The 20,359-nt window shown below is 37.7% G+C and overlaps 4 protein-coding genes across 4 annotated transcripts; 1 reads left to right on the top strand and 3 right to left on the bottom strand.

Annotated features, from left to right (window-relative positions):
- Positions 1-1,136: 1,136 nt before the first annotated feature.
- Positions 1,137-2,955, bottom strand: LOC114751799 (translationally-controlled tumor protein homolog). The gene is made up of 5 exons (XM_028940471.1): positions 2,832-2,955; positions 2,024-2,097; positions 1,771-1,896; positions 1,515-1,672; positions 1,137-1,434 (listed from the first exon to the last, which is right to left on the bottom strand). Exons 1-5 carry the CDS (start codon positions 2,857-2,859, stop codon positions 1,317-1,319), a joined length of 504 nt encoding a protein of 167 aa, XP_028796304.1. The 5' UTR covers positions 2,860-2,955; the 3' UTR covers positions 1,137-1,316.
- A 4,615-nt stretch (positions 2,956-7,570) lies between these two features.
- On the bottom strand, positions 7,571-8,285 carry LOC114751800 (uncharacterized). The gene has a single exon (XM_028940472.1). It carries the CDS (start codon positions 8,138-8,140, stop codon positions 7,781-7,783), a length of 360 nt encoding a protein of 119 aa, XP_028796305.1. The 5' UTR covers positions 8,141-8,285; the 3' UTR covers positions 7,571-7,780.
- Positions 8,286-9,970: 1,685 nt separating this feature from the next.
- LOC114751803 (probable 3-ketoacyl-CoA synthase 21) lies at positions 9,971-11,397 on the bottom strand. The gene has a single exon (XM_028940475.1). It carries the CDS (start codon positions 11,395-11,397, stop codon positions 10,009-10,011), a length of 1,389 nt encoding a protein of 462 aa, XP_028796308.1. The 3' UTR covers positions 9,971-10,008.
- Positions 11,398-13,487: 2,090 nt separating this feature from the next.
- LOC114751801 (late embryogenesis abundant protein Lea5-like) lies at positions 13,488-14,053 on the top strand. The gene has a single exon (XM_028940473.1). It carries the CDS (start codon positions 13,550-13,552, stop codon positions 13,865-13,867), a length of 318 nt encoding a protein of 105 aa, XP_028796306.1. The 5' UTR covers positions 13,488-13,549; the 3' UTR covers positions 13,868-14,053.
- Positions 14,054-20,359: the final 6,306 nt, after the last annotated feature.

Raw genomic sequence — 20,359 nt, 5'->3', positions numbered from 1 at the left:
GATGGGCAAGACAAAATTTCAATTCGAAAGTTCTATTGTTGGCCTGCCCTCGTTATTAATGGCCAGACTGAATTCCCCTGCCAAGTTGTAGATAAGTATCCCTGCAGCTCATTTTAGCTGTAGGTAAGGTGCATTTAAAGAGTTGCGTTAGGACCTGGATCTGAATTTTACCTTGGGAACCGACCCAAAAGAGGATCACTACCGAAGTTGAGATCGTACCCGCTTCTCAATATTTGTAGCCCGGTTTTTTAAGTTTTAACCCAACTCAGTTCAAGTCCATAAACAACTTACTCGCTCCCGCATTCCGGCTGCCAACCCTAGCCCCTAGTTTTTCAGACTCAAGATCTATGATCTATCAAGTATGGAAAAAGGAAAAATGTATTTTGGTCGATTCCGCATTAAATTAGCCTCTCCAATAATGAAATATAGAGCCTAAGAATTAGCTTGATCTCAAGGAAATGCAACATGTTGGTTAAGGGTTTCAAGTCTTACGGGAAAACCAATTGCCACCCGTGGCGTAAGAAGCTGAACCAATTAACCATGAACGACGTGAAAACTGAAAAACATCGATAGAATATTATCACCAACACTTGGAGAGAGAAAAAAATATTGATTAAACATGCCATGACCAATTAAAAGTCATGTAGAACCATAACACTGGTTATAAAGCTTCTTCAGAATAGCTTAAAAGTTATATAAACTTGGCAAAATCCATTTCAAGTTGTGCATGCTGCTGCATTGTGTAAATAACCATCCAATATAGTAACTGTGCAGTTGCTGGTTCTTTGTTAATTTTTCTTCGTTTTGTACTTTGTTTCTTGTTCCTTTGTTAATGACTGGTTCTGTGGCTTGGACCGGTACCGCATACTTCCCCAGATAATTTGGGAATGGTCTGATGTTATTCCAGCGTGTAAAACTAAGATCTCAATCAATATCCCGCGCTAAAAAGCATACCTTCCCATAAAGCCCGTCGATTAGAGAATAAGGGTAAATTCAGGCATTACAGTGTCTAAAACACCCCCCCCCCAAAAAAAAAAAAAAAGAGCCTCAAACAAGAAGAAGCCAAGATAATATTATTAATCATTTGACGGACGCCTATCAATAATCAAAAACTCCCTTCTTGGTCAAAAAAAAAAAATCAAAAACTCCCTAGCATATATAACTGTAGATAGCTCAATCATAGTAACACCACAACAGCAAAGCCCATAGTCTCAAATCACTTAATGCAGAATGTGAAACCAAAACCAGAAAGGGGACAAAAAAGATAAAGGCTAGAACTACAGCTAGAACTTCCAGCTTTATAGATAGCATGACGCTTAGCACTTCACCTCCTTCAAGGCATAAGCAAAGTAAAGAAACGTTGGGTCAGTAGCACCATCCTTGTAGTAGGCGAAGACCAAGCTACCATCATCATGCATGCTCTCCCCAACAAAGCTGCCAAAAAAAAAAATCAACATCAGTAACTTAACTATGATGGTTCACCAAAAGCTGCTGACAGATTACAGAGCACTTACAACTGAAGGTCACTGAGCTTGGAGAGCAGGAATTTGGTTGCTCCCTCGATATGTTTTTTAAACAGCTCTTGCTTCTCTCCCTCGAGTTTTGGTGTCAACAACTTGATGTACCTCTTCATGAAGACAAGGAATTGCTTCTTGTCAAAAGCAGGTTGCTCCTGAAAAAAATGAAGTAAAAAAATTCTTATCCTCTAAACAACACCAAGCAAGTCACCCAAGACTAGAAAGTTTAGGAGGAAAGTTCAGGTGTCCAAACCTGAAGTCTAAACGTGTCAACAATATCAACAACCTTAACAGCTTGGTCATCAACACCCTCATCTTCTCCACCTTCAGCTGAAGGGTTTGCGCCAATGTCTACATCAACTGCTCCTTTAACGACCCACTGCAAGCCAAAAAGATTGTGTTTAGCATGCAGTAAACAACCCAAACTTTGAGCAAAATTAAAAACGAAATAATATATCGCCTACACATTAACATAGAAACAAAAAGGGGGGCAAAATTCAACTAACCTTTCCATCAACTTCCCACAACATTCCATTCTCAATTTCCTTGTATGGGAAGGAGTCCGAGAGAAGCTCATCGCCTACGCAGCGGAATAATAATTAGTATGGTTGTTTTCGCATGCAGCAGAACCATTGCATACCCAAAAAAAAAAAAAAAAGGCTGATAACGATGTATCAGAACTTATGATAAGAGAATTTATCGAGAGAGAGCCAGAAGAACAAGAACAGTCCCATATAATTCGCCAACAAAGATGATGGTCTATGTGAATTCATGCATCAAGTATTGAATCACCATTGTGGCTTGCGCGCAGGCGAACGCGCAGATTAGAACATACATTAATATTAACAATAAGATGGAAAATTGGACTAGCACCAACAGTTTCCACAGGATACAGCACATGAAAACTCAAATTTTCGCCATGCAAAACAACCATTATCCAGAACATAATCTAAGGATCAGATCACCGCAAAACATGTATGTCGATTATCAATTAAAAAGGACAGGTTCAAATATCAAAAGAAGTTCAATAGATGGAGACGATCTTGCGTTGACCGGCGTTCCGAATAAATCCAAACGAAGTTAGTAGAAACACAGCATCTCACATGATAAAAACAAAAACCAAAAATTCAGAAAATAAAAGCAACCTCGTCCAAATATAAACCGAAAGTCACATATAGAATCTAGTAATAGAAAGGAGAACAAGTAACAGCATATGCGAAAGAGAGAGAAAAAACTAATCACGAGATCAATAAAGAAAACCATAGGACGAAGATAATTTATAAAAATTAGGAGAACTTTATGCAAGAAAAATACCAGTGAGGAGGTCCTGGTAAACCAACATCTTCGCTGAGTTACTCTTGGATAGCTCCGAACAGTTTGAAAGTATGAGTAAGAGAAACTGAGAAACAGGGAGCGACGAGGGAGCTAGGAGGGTTTGCTAAGAGATAGACCAAGAGAACTTATAAGCAAGGGTTTGGCCGAGGAGGAGGAGGAGGAGGTGCTTGAACAGAAAATTACGCTTATGGATCTCTCTTTTTCCTAAATGCCCTTACAAGTCCTGCGAGTTTTTAACTTGGATCTCTCACATTTTATTTTTGGGCCCATCATTTTCATGGGCTGGGCTACTGGACCAAGGATTTTCCGCAGACGCAACCTCTGGGCTGAAGAAGGTTTCAATGTTACCCCGGGGGGGGAGTTAACGGGGAAAAAGCTTTTTTCTTTTGAAGGGAAAAAAAAAAAGAAATTGCAGCTTATGTATTTAATTATATGATTTTGTATATTTATTATCTAATCAGTATAAGATACGCGGGCCAGATGGATATATCATATGGATTTTTTGGGTTAAAAAAAGCAGGACCTTCTATCTCTTCAGCACTGTGTGTCTGTGTTTGCATAGAAACAAGGTTGGGGCTGGGAGTTAATACTACCTCCAGGCTCTAATCCTAGATAAAAGAGCTAATTAATTAATTTTAAAAGATTAAAAAAATAAATTAAATTATTTGTAATAGAAAAGTATTGTCATTCTTAAAATATTCTTACTAATTAAGTGTATTATTGGCTATAACTACTATTGTTAAAAAAATTATTTTTGAAAAAAAATAAATAAATATAAAAGACAAAACGAATTGGGGTTTTATATTTAAAATTAAAATAAAAGTCAAACGTGATCTTACATTAAGAACCGAATGTGGCATATTTTCTGTCTGCGTTTGACTAGATTATCCTTCACGCTTTTACTTGGTTTTTGGTTAAATTTTGTTGCCTCTCTGATAGAAGCCTGGTTAGTGGGACGGTGACGCCGCTAGTTTATTTCCCAGCCAATGTATTCGAGTCTAAATTGGCGATACGTGCCCCTTCAATTTGTTAATTATCGTGTGAAGCTTTGGTAGGAGAAGAAGATGTTGTTGGCTTTACGTTCAGGCTGATGGTCGTTCTCAACATTGAATATTAATTCCCTGTTTAGAAGAATCAATCCAAAGCGTGTGATCACTGAGCGTGTGTGTGTGTGTGTGTGAAGTAAATTTCTCATAGTGATGAAAAAAATGATGGCACGGGATCACTCATGGAGTGCCTGCAAGCCCATACAATAATGAAACAGATGGCGTACTACTACCTCCGGTCCTAATTATAAGACCCAGTTGACTTATTTGAGGAGATTAAAAAAATAAGTTAAGTTAGTTATTTGTAATAAATAAGTATTGTCATTCCTAAATATCCTTGCTAATTAAGTATATTGGCTAGAACTATCATTATTAGAAGGATTATCTTGAAAAAAAATGCATAAATATGAGAGACAAAATGGATTGGAATCTTATAATTAGAACCAAACAAAAAGTCAAACGGGATCTTATAATGAAGACCGGAGGTAGTATTAATTAGTTGCCGACAAGCAGCTCCAGAAAGAGCTTATCCACCACATGCAAAAATGTACATGAAGCATTTGAAAGTCAAAGCCGTAGTTGCCGCCACGCCAAAATCAGGTACACAGCCATAACCTGAAGCTTCAGAGACTTGGACTGACTCGTGCGCAAAGTAAGCTCAAATAAAGACGGGCATTATAACAGTAAAAAAGTTGCTTCTGCAATGGCAGATGCAGCATCTGCAACCACAGCTCGTTATGTGAACAGGGAGACAGGGACAGCGCCACGCTAAGTTCTTCGCAGCATTTGGTGGTTTAATATGCTTTTTCTTGTTTTTCGGAAGAGTTTGTATCTGCATGAAACCTTGCCCACCGCCAAGTTTAGAAGGTTAAATCATGGGAGCTTAGGTTTTTATTCGAAAGGTAAACAAGATAAAATCACGTCGCAGTAAGACTGAATATAAAAATTGCTTAGATTTGATTCCACAGCTTATGGGGTGTTTGGAAAGTATGAAAAGTGCTTTTTAAAAGTATATTTTTAATAAAATGAAATAAATTCTTTCACATATTTATTTCGCATATTGTAAAAGTATTTTTAAAATCATGATTTTGATTCTATCCAAATATTCCCTTAAATGAGAAGTAGCTGAGAAAATGCATGAAAATTAAAAAAAATAAATTATAAACAGCTTTTCAATTGTAATTTACATAATATGAGGTAAGTATGTGAAAAAAATTTTATATTAATTTACATAAAACGCGTCTATATGTAATTTTAATACAAAAAGACGCTAAAGGGAGCAGAGAGGAACTAATTAAACCAATCCATCGCCATCTGCATGCCCAAACAAGCTGAGAATGCTAGTGCAATTACTATTATGATGGTGCAGCGCATTTTAAAGATGAATGGAGATTATTATATACTCCTTCGATTATTAATATGGGACATAATTAGTAAATTAATTTTGATCTTAAATATAATATTTATTTTTCATATTTATCAATTTTTTCTAAATTACCTCAATGAATACTCTCTCAACCATAATCAAGTAAATGAGGGAGGATATTAAGAAAGATGATTATGATGTTTTAGAAAAAAATATGTCATATTTCTTATAATTAACTAAATTACCTAATTTTTTTAATCTAATCAAATTAGTTAAATAGGTCCTATATTAAAAATTGGTGGAGTACATATATATTGATGTAGATAATTTATATTTTATTTTTTAAAATTATATATATTATTATAAGGAAAAACTAGATAAGACTTTTAATACGAACAAGTGGAATTAATTGAGAGATAGAGAAATAAGGGTAGTGAAAGGAAGGGGGCAGCCGATTAGATGGAGAAAGCAGCGTCGTTTGTGGATCTAAGCAGTGTCACTTGCTCATGTCTCGCGCGTCTCCCTCCCACGTGACGCCCATTCATCTCTCTCTTTCTCACTCTCTCTCTCACACATCCCAATTAAGTTTTAAGTCTCAACTGTCCCTGGAAGGAGGGGGGGGAGAAAGGTAAAAAAAAAAAAAAAAAAAAAGTCTACCTACCATCCCTGATCAAAATTAAAGCACGGGGAAATTAGCGAGTCCCACCAACCGCGGTTTGCTCTCGCCATCCCTTCTTTCCTTCTCTTCTCCCCTTTCTTTTTCGATTATCTTTTGAAAAGTAAATACTAATACTGTTTTCCATATTTTTGCTCAAAAAAAAAAATACTGTTTTCCATATTTTCACTCTTTTATTTAAAACTATAGAACCTTTTTTTTTTTGCCAGCGTTAAAATTACAGAACATTTTAATTAATTTTCAGCCAAATGAAAGACTGCCAACAACTTTAAAAACTATCCCCTTTTTCATGTCACAAGGATAACGTGATCGCATTTAAATATGAAGTTTTCATCAAATTTTAAATATTCTCTAGGAATACATTTTTTAAGAAAATCATTAGTTACTCCTTTAAAAAATAGTACTCCTCCGGTCCTTAATATAGGACCCAATTCTTGAGTTGGTTTTTGTTCTAAATATAAGATCCATTTTTCATATTTATCAATTTTCTCTAAATTACCCCTATAGATATTCTCTCAACCATAATCAAGTAAAAGAGGAAGATATGGTATTAAGAAAGATGATTATGGTGTTTTAGAAAAAATGTGTCACTTTTGTTATAATTAACTAACTTATCTAACTTCCTTAATCTAATCAAATTAGTTAAATAGATCTTATATTAAGGACCGAAGGAGTATTAAGATATCTTATATATTTTTTATTATTGAAAGAGTACGAAAATATTTTATGACGTTTCACCGACGGAGAAGGGGCTATCGCTACCACCGTCCTCTATCTCTACTGCCTACACGGTGGCTATGCTGTTATTATTCAAAATCAGTCTTGGTGCTTATTTTAGTGACAAATCTTATTTATCGTGGTAAAACATATATCATCTATATATAGTTTTAATAGTTTAAAATTAAAATTTTTAACAAATAAAAAATTATCTTAAAGGAACTAACAGTTAAACAATTACATTTATTTTAAATTATTTAATATTAAAATACCTTTTTAAAAAAGTAAAAATTTAAAAATTTAAATTTTAACTATTTATATTAAATTTAAATGATTAAGATCTTACGTTGTAAAACAGTTCTATTCAGTCGTGATCACATACTCATTCTCAAGTGGCAAGTCACTTGAGCCATTTAATTATGGGAATTTGAGATTAAAATAGAAACTACACCGATTTTAAAAGTAATTTTAATGTGTAAGAGTTTAACCCCCATTTACAATAAAATATTTTTAAAAGTATTTTTGTCTAATATTAAATACTCCTCCGGTCCTAATTATAAGACCCAATTGACTTATTTGAGGAGATTAAGGAAGTAAGTTAAGTTGGTTATTTATAATAAATAAGTGTTGTCATTCCTAAAATATCTTTGCTAATTAAGTATATTGGCTAAAACTATCATTATTAGAAGGATTATCTTGGAAAAAAATGCATAAATATAAGAGACAAAATGGATTGGGATCTTATAATTATGACCAAATAAAAAGTCAAATGAGGTCTTATAATAAGGACCGGAGGAGTACTTCTCAAATCCCCACGCACCCACCCGCATCCCCAAAAAAATATATTAAAATGAAAAAGCAATGCGATTCACGCTTCCCCAAAGTAATTACCGCAATGGCCTCGTGACTACGCTCCTTCTCCCTAGTTGGTCATCAATCTGCCCGTAAATTACAAAATGAACTTGCTCTCTCGTGTTTTTGTCAACGAAGTGATTCATACGTGGGAACCAAAAAATGGGGTACAGACAGCAATACAAGAACGTGTAACTTTAAAAAATAAATAAATAAAGGAAAGTACAGAGTTCAGCCGTGGGACCTAGTAACCCAGATCCGTGAGCGATCTTCAGTCGCCGGAATCATCGTCGCCGCCGAAGATCGAAACGCGGTTGTACAGGAGGAAAAGGATGAGGAGGAGGAAGAGGGCGACGCCGACGGGTGATCCGCTGACTCGGTGGATGGAATCGGGTTCGCCGGTGGAGAAAAGGGAGGAGATGAAAGAGCCGCGATCGGAGGAGAGGAACTGAATGGTGAGGAGGAGGATAATGGGGAGGAGGAGGAGGCCCAGGGGGCTGAGGAGCTCGGAGATGGCTTCAGTGATGGCCTCGCCTTGATCGCCAAGAAGGAAAGGGACAATGACAACAATGGCCACCACCAGTGCTAGAAGGATACCATGGGGCGCACCACCTTGTCTTTCTTCTATCATATTGGGGTGCGAGGCTTCTGATACAGATCGGACGCGAGTGCTGTTTCGTGGCGTCGGTGATATGGGGCCTTCAACTAGGTGCTTTTCTTTATGTAGATGTCAGATCTTGTAGAGAGCATTCAAAATAGGGAAAAGATGATTGTACCCCGGGGGGGGGGGGGGGGATGAAGTTGCTGAGCAAGTGCTGTGGGGATGTGAACATAAATAATATGGGTGGAAAACAGCATCGGAAGAGTGGGAGAGAGGAAGGAAGCAGATTTCAATGTGACTTGGTATGAAGGTGTGTGGAAAGTGGAAGAATGAGGGCCGGACGATGGAGCCACGGTTTGGGCTGATCCTCGCTTCAAAATGGGGGACTGGCCCGTCCACTGAAAATGCATACAGATAGGAATGTTACAATAGTAATTTATTTGTCCAATTTATACGATGGTCCATCTAATGTATAATCATCATTGCTGGTAAAAAAAATCTAATATACTCTTCCGGTCCTTATTATAAGACTCAATTTGACTTTTTATATGGTCCTAATTATAAGACCCAATCCATTTTGTTTCTTATATTTATGCATTTTTTTCCAAGATAATCCTTCTAATAATGATAGTTTTAGCCAATATACTTAATTAGCAAGGATATTTTAGGAATGACAACACTTATTTATTATAAATAACCAACTTAACTTACTTCTTTAATCTCCTCAAATAAATCAATTGGGTCTTATAATTAGGACCGGAGGAGTATAATCATTTTTAGACTTTGTTTGGGTGACATCCCAAATCATGGTTTGGAGAATAAATCACCTAAATACCAACCCAAAAACCAAAATTATGGTTTTGGAAAAAGCAAAAAAATTTTGCTTTTGGAGAAAAAAGGGAGAGTGTGAGAGCTTATAGGATATGTATCTTGTTATTTTTTTTATAAACATATTTAATCTTATATTTTATAAATATATATACATATTAATTATTTATTAATTATATTATCTTATGTATTATTAATTATGTTAATAAAAAATATATTATTAACAATTTTATTCCTTCAAATTAAAATATATCATAAAATCTATTTTTTCTGTAATTATCATATTAACTTATGTCTTTTTTTTAGTAATTTGTATATATAAAAAGTGCTTCTGATAACAACTATCCAAACACTCTCATTTCTCAAAATCACTTTTTCATAAAATCTATTCTTTCCAGAATCTATTCTTCCCAGAATCGATTCTCCAGAATCACTTTTCTAAACCACGGTTTGGTTTCATCCAAACACACCGTAATAAAGTTTGGGAAAAATTATTTTATTATCGCTTTTTGTTAAAGATACATGGTTATCATGTACTACAAAAATGCGATTAACAAAGCCTTCTATAACTGCGATCATTTATATTTTTAAAAAAAAGACAGAGAGTCTAAGCGTTCTCTTATTGATTAAAAGACAACAAACAGTAATAAACTATGACGACTCACTTTTAGTGGGGAAATTGGAATTCCAATTTTGCAAGGGTTGTGAGGTGTTTAACGTAGATCATATATGATGGGGGCATTGATGAACCAACAACGGGAGATAAAAAAAGGCTTGCATTTTCCAGTAACATAGAATTGCATATGATAGCAAACTTTTCAGCGGCAATTATTTGACCAATGTACATCAGCCATACATCTCAATGCAATGAAGAGAGTAGGAAGAGCTGCGAATGATATTTTGACATCTATTTATTATTTTTCTTGTTACTGAACTGGCCGAGCTTCTTCTGTATGTATTCGAAATCAAATTTTCTTTTTATTTGGAAAATAATGATAATTTTGGTGGCCTAAAAGAACGAAAGAAGAAAGTACATAAACCGGCTGATGCACCAATTGAGGAGGGTAAAGCTAGTCAAATGTTGAGTGAGGTACTTGTGGTGGGTAAGAGTGGATAGAATCCTTCCACGCAGTGGCCGTGTTTGGCTTCACATCGCGCAAGCACTGCCACACTGCGCTATTACACTTAAAGCCGCTGCCAAAGGCAATTTGCCACACTCTGTCCCCACCTTTCATTCTCCCCTTCGCTTCAATATAACACAGCTCGTACCAAATCGAGGATGATGAAGTGTTCCCAAACCTGTACAGAGTCATGGATGATGCTTCCACGTCCTGTTGCCTCAGCCTCAAGTTTCTCCTAACGGCTTCGATCACAGCCCTGCCCCCTGCATGTATGCAGAAATGCTCAAAAGCCTTGTTGAAATTTGGTGTGTAGATGCCTGTTCCTCTTGTTATCCTCAGTTTATTGCAAATCAAGGAAAACAGATACATGAACTGCTCCCTGTACGGGAAAGCCAAAGGACCCAGCGAAGCCATATTTGTTTTTAGCGCGTCCCCAGCCACATCGATCACCTTTTTGGATATCGACACCCCTACTTCATTCTCTGGGTCCACGTCCATGTATATGCAGCCATGAGACTGATCATTTTGTGCTTTGGTTGTTCTCACGACATGCTTTAGCCTATACTTGGCCCTGTGCTTATCTTGGACCCTGCTCGACATCAATACAGCAGCTCCTCCCATTCTGAAGAGGCAATTTGTAAGCAACATGGATGGGACTTTACCATTGTACCAATTTAGACTGAGGGGCTCTATGCTTACTATGAGGGCCAAGGAATTCCTGTGAACTCTTAACAAGTCGTTAGCCAAACTGACCGATACGAGGCCAGCACTACATCCCATGCCTGAGAGGTTGAAGCTCATGACGTTGCTCCTCATTCTGAACTCATTAACCACCATGGCACTGAGAGATGGGGTAGGGCAGAAGACGCTGCTGTTAGTGATTAGTATGTCTATGGCTTTTGGCTCGATGTTGCTTTCCTGAAGCAGCCCCGCAACGGCCGTAAACATGGTTGTTTCGGCCTCCTCAAGGGCGGAGGAGAGGGCTTTTGTTTTGGGAATGCAAGCAAGAGATGGAGAAATGCAGGTTTGCTCACTGTACCCGGATTTTTCCAGGATCTTGCACTGAAACGCGATGGAGTCCGGATCCATCTTGTCATAAACCATACTCTCTCTGAACATGGACAGGGATAGCCTATAAGAGCTGGGAGGACGATAGCAGGAATAGTCCATCAAATAAATGTCCACTTTTCTTCTGTGCACAAGGTATAAAAGCGCCAGCAGTGCAAAAGCCAATGCCATGGTTAAATGCGGGGAAGATGAGAGAAAGAGCTCTATCACAGTGTTGGCTGCTGGTGGGATAAACATTTGGACCGAGGAAGACAATACATGGAGAGCCATGTCATGAAATTTAAAGTGAATGTGCTTTTGTTTTGGGCAGCATATATGGTTGATCGGCGCTGGCATAATGAATGTCACGATTATGTGACCTGAGGTAGGAGAGAAAAGTTTGTGGGGAAAGAAAGAAAGAACAGAGAAAGGAAGTCCCCTGGGAAAAGAAAAGGGGCCAAGCACGCTATTAGTGCTTCCCCATAAAATGGTCATTACCAGCGGCACATGGTCACACGGCACTCAAGCTCAATCTCCAATCCTCGTGTTCCCTTGACGTATATCAGGCCCAGACAAAGGGATTTGGGCCAGATCATGAACCAGTGCCGGCCCATTGGTAAGGAAGCATCACAAGACACACGACGAATGAGAGGACTATTATTTAGAATTTTGAACGGTGAGGAATGAAGTGAATGACGAGAGAGAAGTGATGAGCGTGAAATCCGAGTGGTGTGATAACGAGAATATCAATTTGGGAAAAAAGAAATGGGAGGAAATGTAGGAAGGAGTAGGAAAAAGGAGAGTGGGGGTGAGGAAAGGAAGGAGCGTCATGAAGACTGGCTTGGGAGGGTGGATATATAGATATATTTATATAACTAAAGATTAAAGATGGGAGACAAGTGGGGATCCAATCCAAATTCCTATGGGCAGTGGCAGAGGATAACCATGAAGCTGATGTTGCCACTTGCATATTCGCATTATTCCCAGCGGCGGTTGTTGTCCCCCCACATAATATTATTTTCGTCAACTGTCTTCGGATCCTCCGCACCCACCCCAAAAACAGCTCATTCGTTCTCGCTCTCATTCACTGTTGGATTCACATCTAAATGTGAAATCCCAACAAGTCTCTCTAATTCTGAGGTGACATGTCCCCACACTCCCTATCAACTCCTGTTCATGCAGTTTTATTTTCAATAATAAGTTTCAAATTTAGTAAAAGGTATGATTCATTTGACAAGTTAAAATTTGAATTTGTCTTAACAAACATTTAATGTATCTTTTTTTAATGTCATCTGTAATTATTTTTTTCTTGTCATTTTTCTCTACACATTCTTTTTCATCGTTCTTCTAATTTGTTATAAAGATATATTTGAACACCAAAACATATTTCTAACATATTTATTGTTTTAAATCAATTTTAAATAATTGTTTGTTATCTGTAAATTAGCTATTTAAAATTTATAACAAATAGTATTGATTTTAATATGCCGACAATTTTTTTTTATATTTCCATGGATGTTGTACTTTTATTAATTAAAATTAAAGTTACATGTCATGCAATTAATTGTCATGCGACTTCCCTATGTGGTAATCTTATTCTTTTAATTAAAAAGTTTTATTCACAAGATTTTTAATGTATAAACTAGCTATGTTCTTTGATATATTATTCAGAATCTGATAATAAAATTACATTACTTAAAATTTGTGGCAGCTTATCATGATTATTATGATATTATATGATATAGGATATATAGGGGATCGGCAGTAGCTGACGAATTAATTTAAGAGTATGATATACCAAATGTTTTTCTGAAGCGATAACAATTGATAAGCCTTCCGTGTCCAAGGAAAAGAAATCACAAAATTATTCTTATGAAGTGTAACAATATACTCACTCCGACTCAAAATATAACCTAAACTTTATCTATTATATTTATCAAAAAACTAATTAAGATCAATTTAAATCAACAAATGTGTAAGGCATATATTTTTTTTCCTAATATATCCGTATTAATAAAAAGAATAAGTAAAAGATGTAATAAATGAATTAAAAAGGAGAGAAAATATATGGAGATAAAATTAAAAAAATCTCATTAAATACTTGGATAAAATTAAATATTATCTTAGAAAAAAACTAACCTTTTAAAAAAAATTTAACTTATATTTTAAACCGGAAGTAGTAATATTTTGAGATAATTATAGTGTTCATATTTAATTAAAGTAAAGGAAAACTGCGCCATTATAGCGGGGCGCAAAGACGCTCCCACTACACACAGAAAACCTGGCATAGTCCAAAATTAAGGTCGGTACGTGTCCGCCGCCTCACATTGCCTATAAATAACCGCAGAAACCTGGAAACCCTACTTGCACAGGGAGAGGGAGACGAGGGGCAAGGGTGGTGGATAGTGGAGGCTATTGGAACGCTGCCACCTTAGCTCTTACAATGGCTCGTTCTCTCTCTCAATCGAAGGGTATCGTCTGTCTCGTTTCCGACGCGCTTAGCTCGACTCTTCATCGGCGAGGCTATGCGGTTTCTGCATCTCCATCGCATGTCCCCCTGAACGGCGGCAGAATGGGGAAGCTCGAAGACACATCGGCCACGGCGACCAATCAGAGTTCGTCAGAGGCATCCTCTGCATGGGTTCCAGATCCCGTCACTGGTTATTACAGGCCCATCAATCACTCCCCGGAGATCGACCCGGCGGAGCTCCGACTCATGCTTTTGAACCCCAAAGTCAGGTCACCCACCCACTCCACTTGAAATCTGTTTTTTACTGGCTTCGAATGATCGATCTTTTCAACGTTATATGATACTAGTACTATTTTCTGCTGCTGCATATCTGTCACGCATGACCAAATTACAATTTTTCAACATAGAAGAGTTCTTGATTTGATTTCCATGTTAACAGTTGTATTCTCAATGCTTAAAGAATTTATTATTTTTCCCTGTTTTGGTTTTCGAAGGATTTAAATTTAATTTCCGGGCGTGGCGACGCTGCGATGGTACCATGTAGCTCCTGTGTTAAAATCTGACGATTTTACAATATCATAACTCCTCACTTGACAAGGAAATGTTGGCAACAAAAAAAATAAAAATAAAAGAACCAACTAAAACTAAAGTGGGATCGGGTCTGTCCATAATTTAGATGCAATGTCCCCAAGGGGCTGCTCGATATCTGGACATAATAAAACATTTAAAATTTAATGTTAACTAATCTTCGGCCATGACCCGTAACTATAAATTATTCGTTGTACCCAGCATCAATTATCCATGAGTCGAGTTCATTCTCCAAGCGTTCTTCATGAAAATTGACAATATTTTTTTTAAGTTAAAAAAAAACTTCTTTAAACTGATTAAAATTGCGTAAGTTCAGAGATCAACTTTTCCTTAAGATGATATATATATATATATATATATATAAAATTTTTGGGCTTTAAAACTATGAATTATCAATATACACTTCCTAAATAATGATCCCTTAAGGCTATTCAGGGGACGGGTTCCTTTTAGAAAACAAATTGTAATTTTGGGTATAGATTTTTTTATATATTATATTGTTTTTTTAATTGGGCTTATAAAAATAAAAACATTTAAAAAGTTTAATTATATAGCGTAAAATATGTAAAAACAATATTGTGAAAAAATATCACAAAAGAAATACTACATAATAATTTTATGAATTATTTTATAAAGAAAGAAGATTGGGGAAATTGCAAATAAAGACCCCCCAATATATAAAATGGCAATCAGGGACCCCCAATTTGAGAAATTGCTGCAGAGGACCCGGTCCCAATTTGCAATTATGAAATGTAAGGAAAATGGCTGAAATGCCCCTCACTCATTTGAAAAGAAAAAACCTTTCCGCGCTCTCCTCCCCCCCAAAACGCGCGGTAACTTCCTTTGTATATCCCGTCGGCCATTCTTTGCGGTGTGCTCTGTTTATTTGTGCGCAAGAGTTTGTTTCCATTTTGCGGCGATAGGAGTATTGTGTGAGAGAAGAGTGTATTTGCTGTGGGAGAGGAGAACGGAGTCGTGCTGGAATAGTGATCTATCGACATCATCAAAGGCAAGGGAGGAGGTAGAGGCATCGTGACAGTCGTGTGTGGCTATCAAAGTTAACAGCGGCATTTGGCGACAAAATCTGGTGGTAAGTTTCAAGCTTTAGTTTGTTTGTGTTCGTTGCTGCCTGTGTGATACATTAACGAGAGGGAAGGGAATGCGTTTAGGGCAGGAACGTATATATATGTTTTTTCTGTTGAATATGCTGTGACTGATTGGCGAAAAATGGTTATCTGTGGAAGAAGATGGGCGAATGGGTTTGGGTGGGAAGGGAATTAGAAGATCAGTTAGGAGGATGACAAGATTAGTTTGGGAAATGACGACACTTGAATGGGTAAAGGGCAAATTGAATTGGTTAACTATTAATTGATCTGAAGAGATGTTGAAGTGATAGTGTCGTTTAAAATGACAAAATTGAAGTAGGGGGATTGACAAGTTGATAATGCAAAATAAGAATGTGTAATTGACAAGTTGGTAATAGAAAATAACAAGTTGAATATAATGAATAACAAGTTATTGAGCAGTTGGGAATAAGAAGGTTGCCATGGGTTCCTAACAAGTTAACAATAGGAAATGACAAGTTTAAAAATGACAATAAGAAGTTGGGAATAAGAAAGGCGATTATGACAAATGGAGAACTTTATAATGTAAAATAACTAGTTGATAATTATAAATGACAAGTTAATGATGAGAAATAACAAGCATGAGAAGTAGTTGAGACTAACAAGTTTACTTTGAGAAATTAACAACTTGCTTATATGAAATTACAAGTTCATGTTTCGAAATAAGAAGTAAATGGTGGTGATGTAAGAAGGCTGTTGGTTACAGAATAGGTTGTTAACAGAGGTGATAGTTAGTTAGTAAATGTGGTTGTGAAGGATTGTATGTTGAATATTTTGCAGGAAGAGGAAGATGGCATCAGAAGGAGCCTCTGGATCAAAAAAGGCACACAACGGTTGGGTGTTATTCAGAAGTGAGTTTATGGCCACAATAGCTGACCCTGACATGACAGCCAAACAAAAAAGAGATGCTGCGTCAAATGCATGGAAAGCTCTGGCCGCTGAAGAGAAGATGAGGTACACCGAGGAGGTGAAGAAAAGAAGGGCACAAAAGGGAGAAGAGGAGAAAAAGAAACATGTCCCATCATTTCTAACCCGGGTGTCCCTGAAGGGATTAAGAAAATTACTGCACTTTGTGAACAATAATGAAGACTTAAGGGAGAGGGTTGAGAGGATGGGCTTCGGGAGGCTGTTGAAGGTTGGATTAAAGAGACTACCCCGTGATCTCATTGTGACCATGCTGAGATCATATGACCCGCCAACGCATCAATTTACAATCAGGGGCAAATCAGAGGAAATAGGAGCAGAAGATGTTGAGCAACTGCTAGGAATCCGTCACGGTGGGGAGGAGGTGAAAACTAAAGTTGATGAGAGTGATGCTACGTATCAGGAGTTGAGAAATGAATATCGGAAAGTGTCATTCAGCAAAATACTAAACGACATTGTTTCAGGGGAGGAGGATCACAGATTCGAGTTTTTATTTGTGCTATACACCCTGGGTACTTTTCTATGTCCGAATTCAAGCTCAGAAGTGAGTGAGAAGTTGGTTAGAGTCATGCGCTGCACAATGGATGACTTTGGAAAGTATGATTGGGCTACCTATATTATAAAGGACCTCTGGAAAGAAATGGGAGACTATGTCAAAGGGTACAGGCGGGGCAATGAAGGGCAGGGGAGTAGCACTGTTGGTGGCTGCATATACTTACTTCTGGTATGACTATTTTATTTGTCATTGTGTTTGCATTTGATTACCGATGTGCATAACGTTAATGTTGTATATATGTGGCTGGCTTGCAGCTTTTTTTTGGTGAGAATTTTAACCTAAACACGCCTGTTGGCCGAGAGTCCACTACTGCAATTGAATACTGGACTGATGAGAAAATAAAAGAATTGGCCAGCAAGGAGAGGAAGAGTGTTAGGGGAATTATGTATGGAGGAAAAGGCAGTGAAGCTGTGACAGGGAAAGAAGAGAGGATAATTGTAGAGTTTTTGGACCCGGTATGTGGTATAATTGGTAAACTAAAGTTTTTATTTCGTAACCTGAACTTGTTATCTGCCATAGTATTGTTGTCATTTCCTATACTGAAGTTCTGATTTGCTATAGTGACATAGAGCTTTGTCATTGTTAAGTTGTAATTTGGCAAACTTAAGTTGTTATTCGCAATACTTATGCTGTGATTGGCCATATTGAACTTATCAATAGGTAGACTGACTTGTGATTTTGTATATTGAACTTGTCATTCGGTATAATGAACTTGTCATCTGCGATACGTGAGTTGTGATATGGTTTACTGAACTTGTCATTCGGTATAATGAACTTGTCATTTGCCATACGTGAGTTGTGATATGATTTACTGAACTTGTAATTCTGTATAATGAACTTGTGATCTGCCATACCTGAATTGTAATCTGGTTTACTGAGGTTGTCATTCGGTATAATAAACTTGTGATCTGCCATACCTAAGTTGTTATTTTGTTTATTGAACTTGTAATTCTGTATAATGAACTTGTGATCTGCCATACCTGAATTGTAATCTGGTTTACTGAGGTTGTCATTCGGTATAATAAACTTGTGATCTGCCATACCTAAGTTGTTATTTTGTTTATTGAACTTGTAATTCTGTATAATGAACTTGTGATCTGCCATACCTGAATTGTAATCTGGTTTACTGAGGTTGTCATTCGGTACAATAAACTTGTGATCTGCCATATCTAAGTTGTGATTTTGTTTACTAAACTTGTAATTCTATATAATGAACTTGTGATCTGCCATACCTGAATTGTAATCTGGTTTACTGAACTTGTCAATATGTCATAGTGAAGGTGTCATTTTCCATAGTGAACTTGTTGTTGTATATACTTACTTGATTAATGTCTTTTACATGCAGGAGCTGAAGAAGTTACGTGAGCGCCTAATGAAGAGGATAGAGGAAGGGCAAAAGATGCTAATGAAAATGGTGGATGAGGAGTTGGTGAAGGTGCAAATCCCAAGACAGGGAGATGGTGGGAAGGGTAAATCAAGAGGAAAGGCTCGGGTTGAGACAGTGCCTACAAATAGAAGTGACTCTGAAGATGATGAGGAGGAGAGGCGCAACAATGATGACACAACTGAGGAAAAGGAGAAGGATGAAGTAAGCAGTGAAGATGGAGACAGTCATGGGAAGGGCGACACAGAGAATGACAGCGACAATGAAGAGATGGAGGAAGAGGGTCAAGGGGATGGTGATGACAGGAGCGAAGGGGAGAGGGAATACAAGGGTGATGCAGAGGGTGACATACCTGCAGCCAGTCCCCCTAGGGAAGTGTCACCCACCATTGAAGGTGATGAGGGTGACATACCTGCAGCCAGTCCCCCTAGGGAAGTGTCACCCACCATTGAAGGTGATGAGGCAGAAGGTCACTCACCGATGGAGGTATCCCCCCTGGCCATTGTTGAATATGTTGGGCCTGATCCAGAACCTGTATCTGTGGAGGCACAACAACTAAGGAGATCTACTAGGGTTCGGTTCAGCAAGATCAAGTCTCCTTGGTTGGAGTTGAAGGCACAATCAAGAGTGAAGAGGCCTATGGAGCCCAAGGATATTTTGTTCAACTTAGTCAGCCGAGCTGTCAAAGGTGATGAGGGTGAGATGTAAGTGAAAATCTTTGCTTATGTGATCTTATTTGTTGACTACATGTTAACATAACACATCTAGTAACTCACTTGAATATGTTTCAGTCCTTTGATCAGAATGTTTGATGAAGACATCCCCCGACGATTGCTGCATTCGCTTGGTGGAAATAACAGGGTGAGTAACCGAGTGATGTCGTTGGTCTGTAAGGCTTTGGTGCAAGAGCAGCAGGCAGTTGAAGGCCGAGTTAAGAGGCATATATTTGATGCAGACTTCATGGTGATGTTTCTGTATTACTAATAGGCTTTGTTGATTTACAAGATTGGAAATGAAAATGACAGAATAAAGTGTGTTACAGTGAATAAGAACTTGGTTTTCTGCATTTCACAGGCCATAATGACCCGTGATCCAGCTCGTTGGGATCCTAACCAGCATGCACGACAAATACTTCCGCATTATGTTGGCTACAACATAGGTGACTGTGACTTGATTCTGGGTCCTGCTCTAGTTGGGGAGCATTGGTTCTGTTTTGCATTCGAACCAAAGACCCAGAAGTTTAATGTCCTTGATTCCATGCGAGCAAGTTTACAGCGTAAGAAGACCACCTCCAAGCAGAAGAAGGCAGCCACATATGACCCCCAAGAAATGGCCATCACCGGATGTGTAAGATGTTACTGACCTGTGCATGTTAGATAGGGAAATGACAGTTTTATATTGTTATCCTTTTGATGAATATGGCATATGTGCAGAGGGATCGGTTTGAAGACATACTTCACATGGTCAGACCAGATTTTAGTGATAACTTGGAAATTGTCTGGCCTGATGTACCACAGCAGAAAAATTTGTGAGTGTATACACCCTACTCATGTGATATGTTATTTGGCTGTGTTGGTTTGAGGAGCTGAAACTGTTAGGGTGGTGTTGTGGGCAGGAGGGACTGTGGTGTGCATGTGCTCATATGGCTCAAGAAATGGGAGCCTGATGTTTCCCTTGAATATACCGAGGTATTGACATTACCTTATTTATTGTGCAATCAAGAGTGACCACGTGTGACTTGTTTGGTGGTAAACTTGCTGTGCAGGCTGATGTGTCCTCTTTTCGGCGCGAGCTGATGTGGTGGCTGGTGAACCATGATGACAATGAATGCCGTCAGAATGTGTATGATCTTATCTCACAACCAGAGAAGGGCCGAATGACCAAGAAGAGGAGAACGTCTTTATAGAGAGCATTTAAATTAGGCTGTGACTTTTACTAACTTTGTCAATTGATTCATTTGTTGAAATTGTATGCCAATTATTGTAATGGTTATGATATGCTTGGATTGATGGTATAACAGCACTTATATTTGGAATGACAAATTTCCCTTTAGTCAGGCCAAATGGCCAATGACAAGTTTAGTACAGGTAACGACAAGTTCATTATGGCCAATGACAACTTGTGAAAAGGTTTCATACAAATTTGTGATTCTGTATTAAAGGTGGCTAAATTTGCACATTGATTCACGGAATGAGAGGTTGACAAAG

Source organism: Neltuma alba, unplaced genomic scaffold (assembly GCF_004799145.2).
Source record: "Neltuma alba isolate B1F8T4 unplaced genomic scaffold, ASM479914v2 tig00007114_pilon, whole genome shotgun sequence".
Lineage (NCBI taxonomy): Eukaryota > Viridiplantae > Streptophyta > Magnoliopsida > Fabales > Fabaceae > Neltuma > Neltuma alba.
Note: the sequence above shows the minus strand (reverse complement) of the source record. Positions and strands in the feature narration are given on the sequence as shown.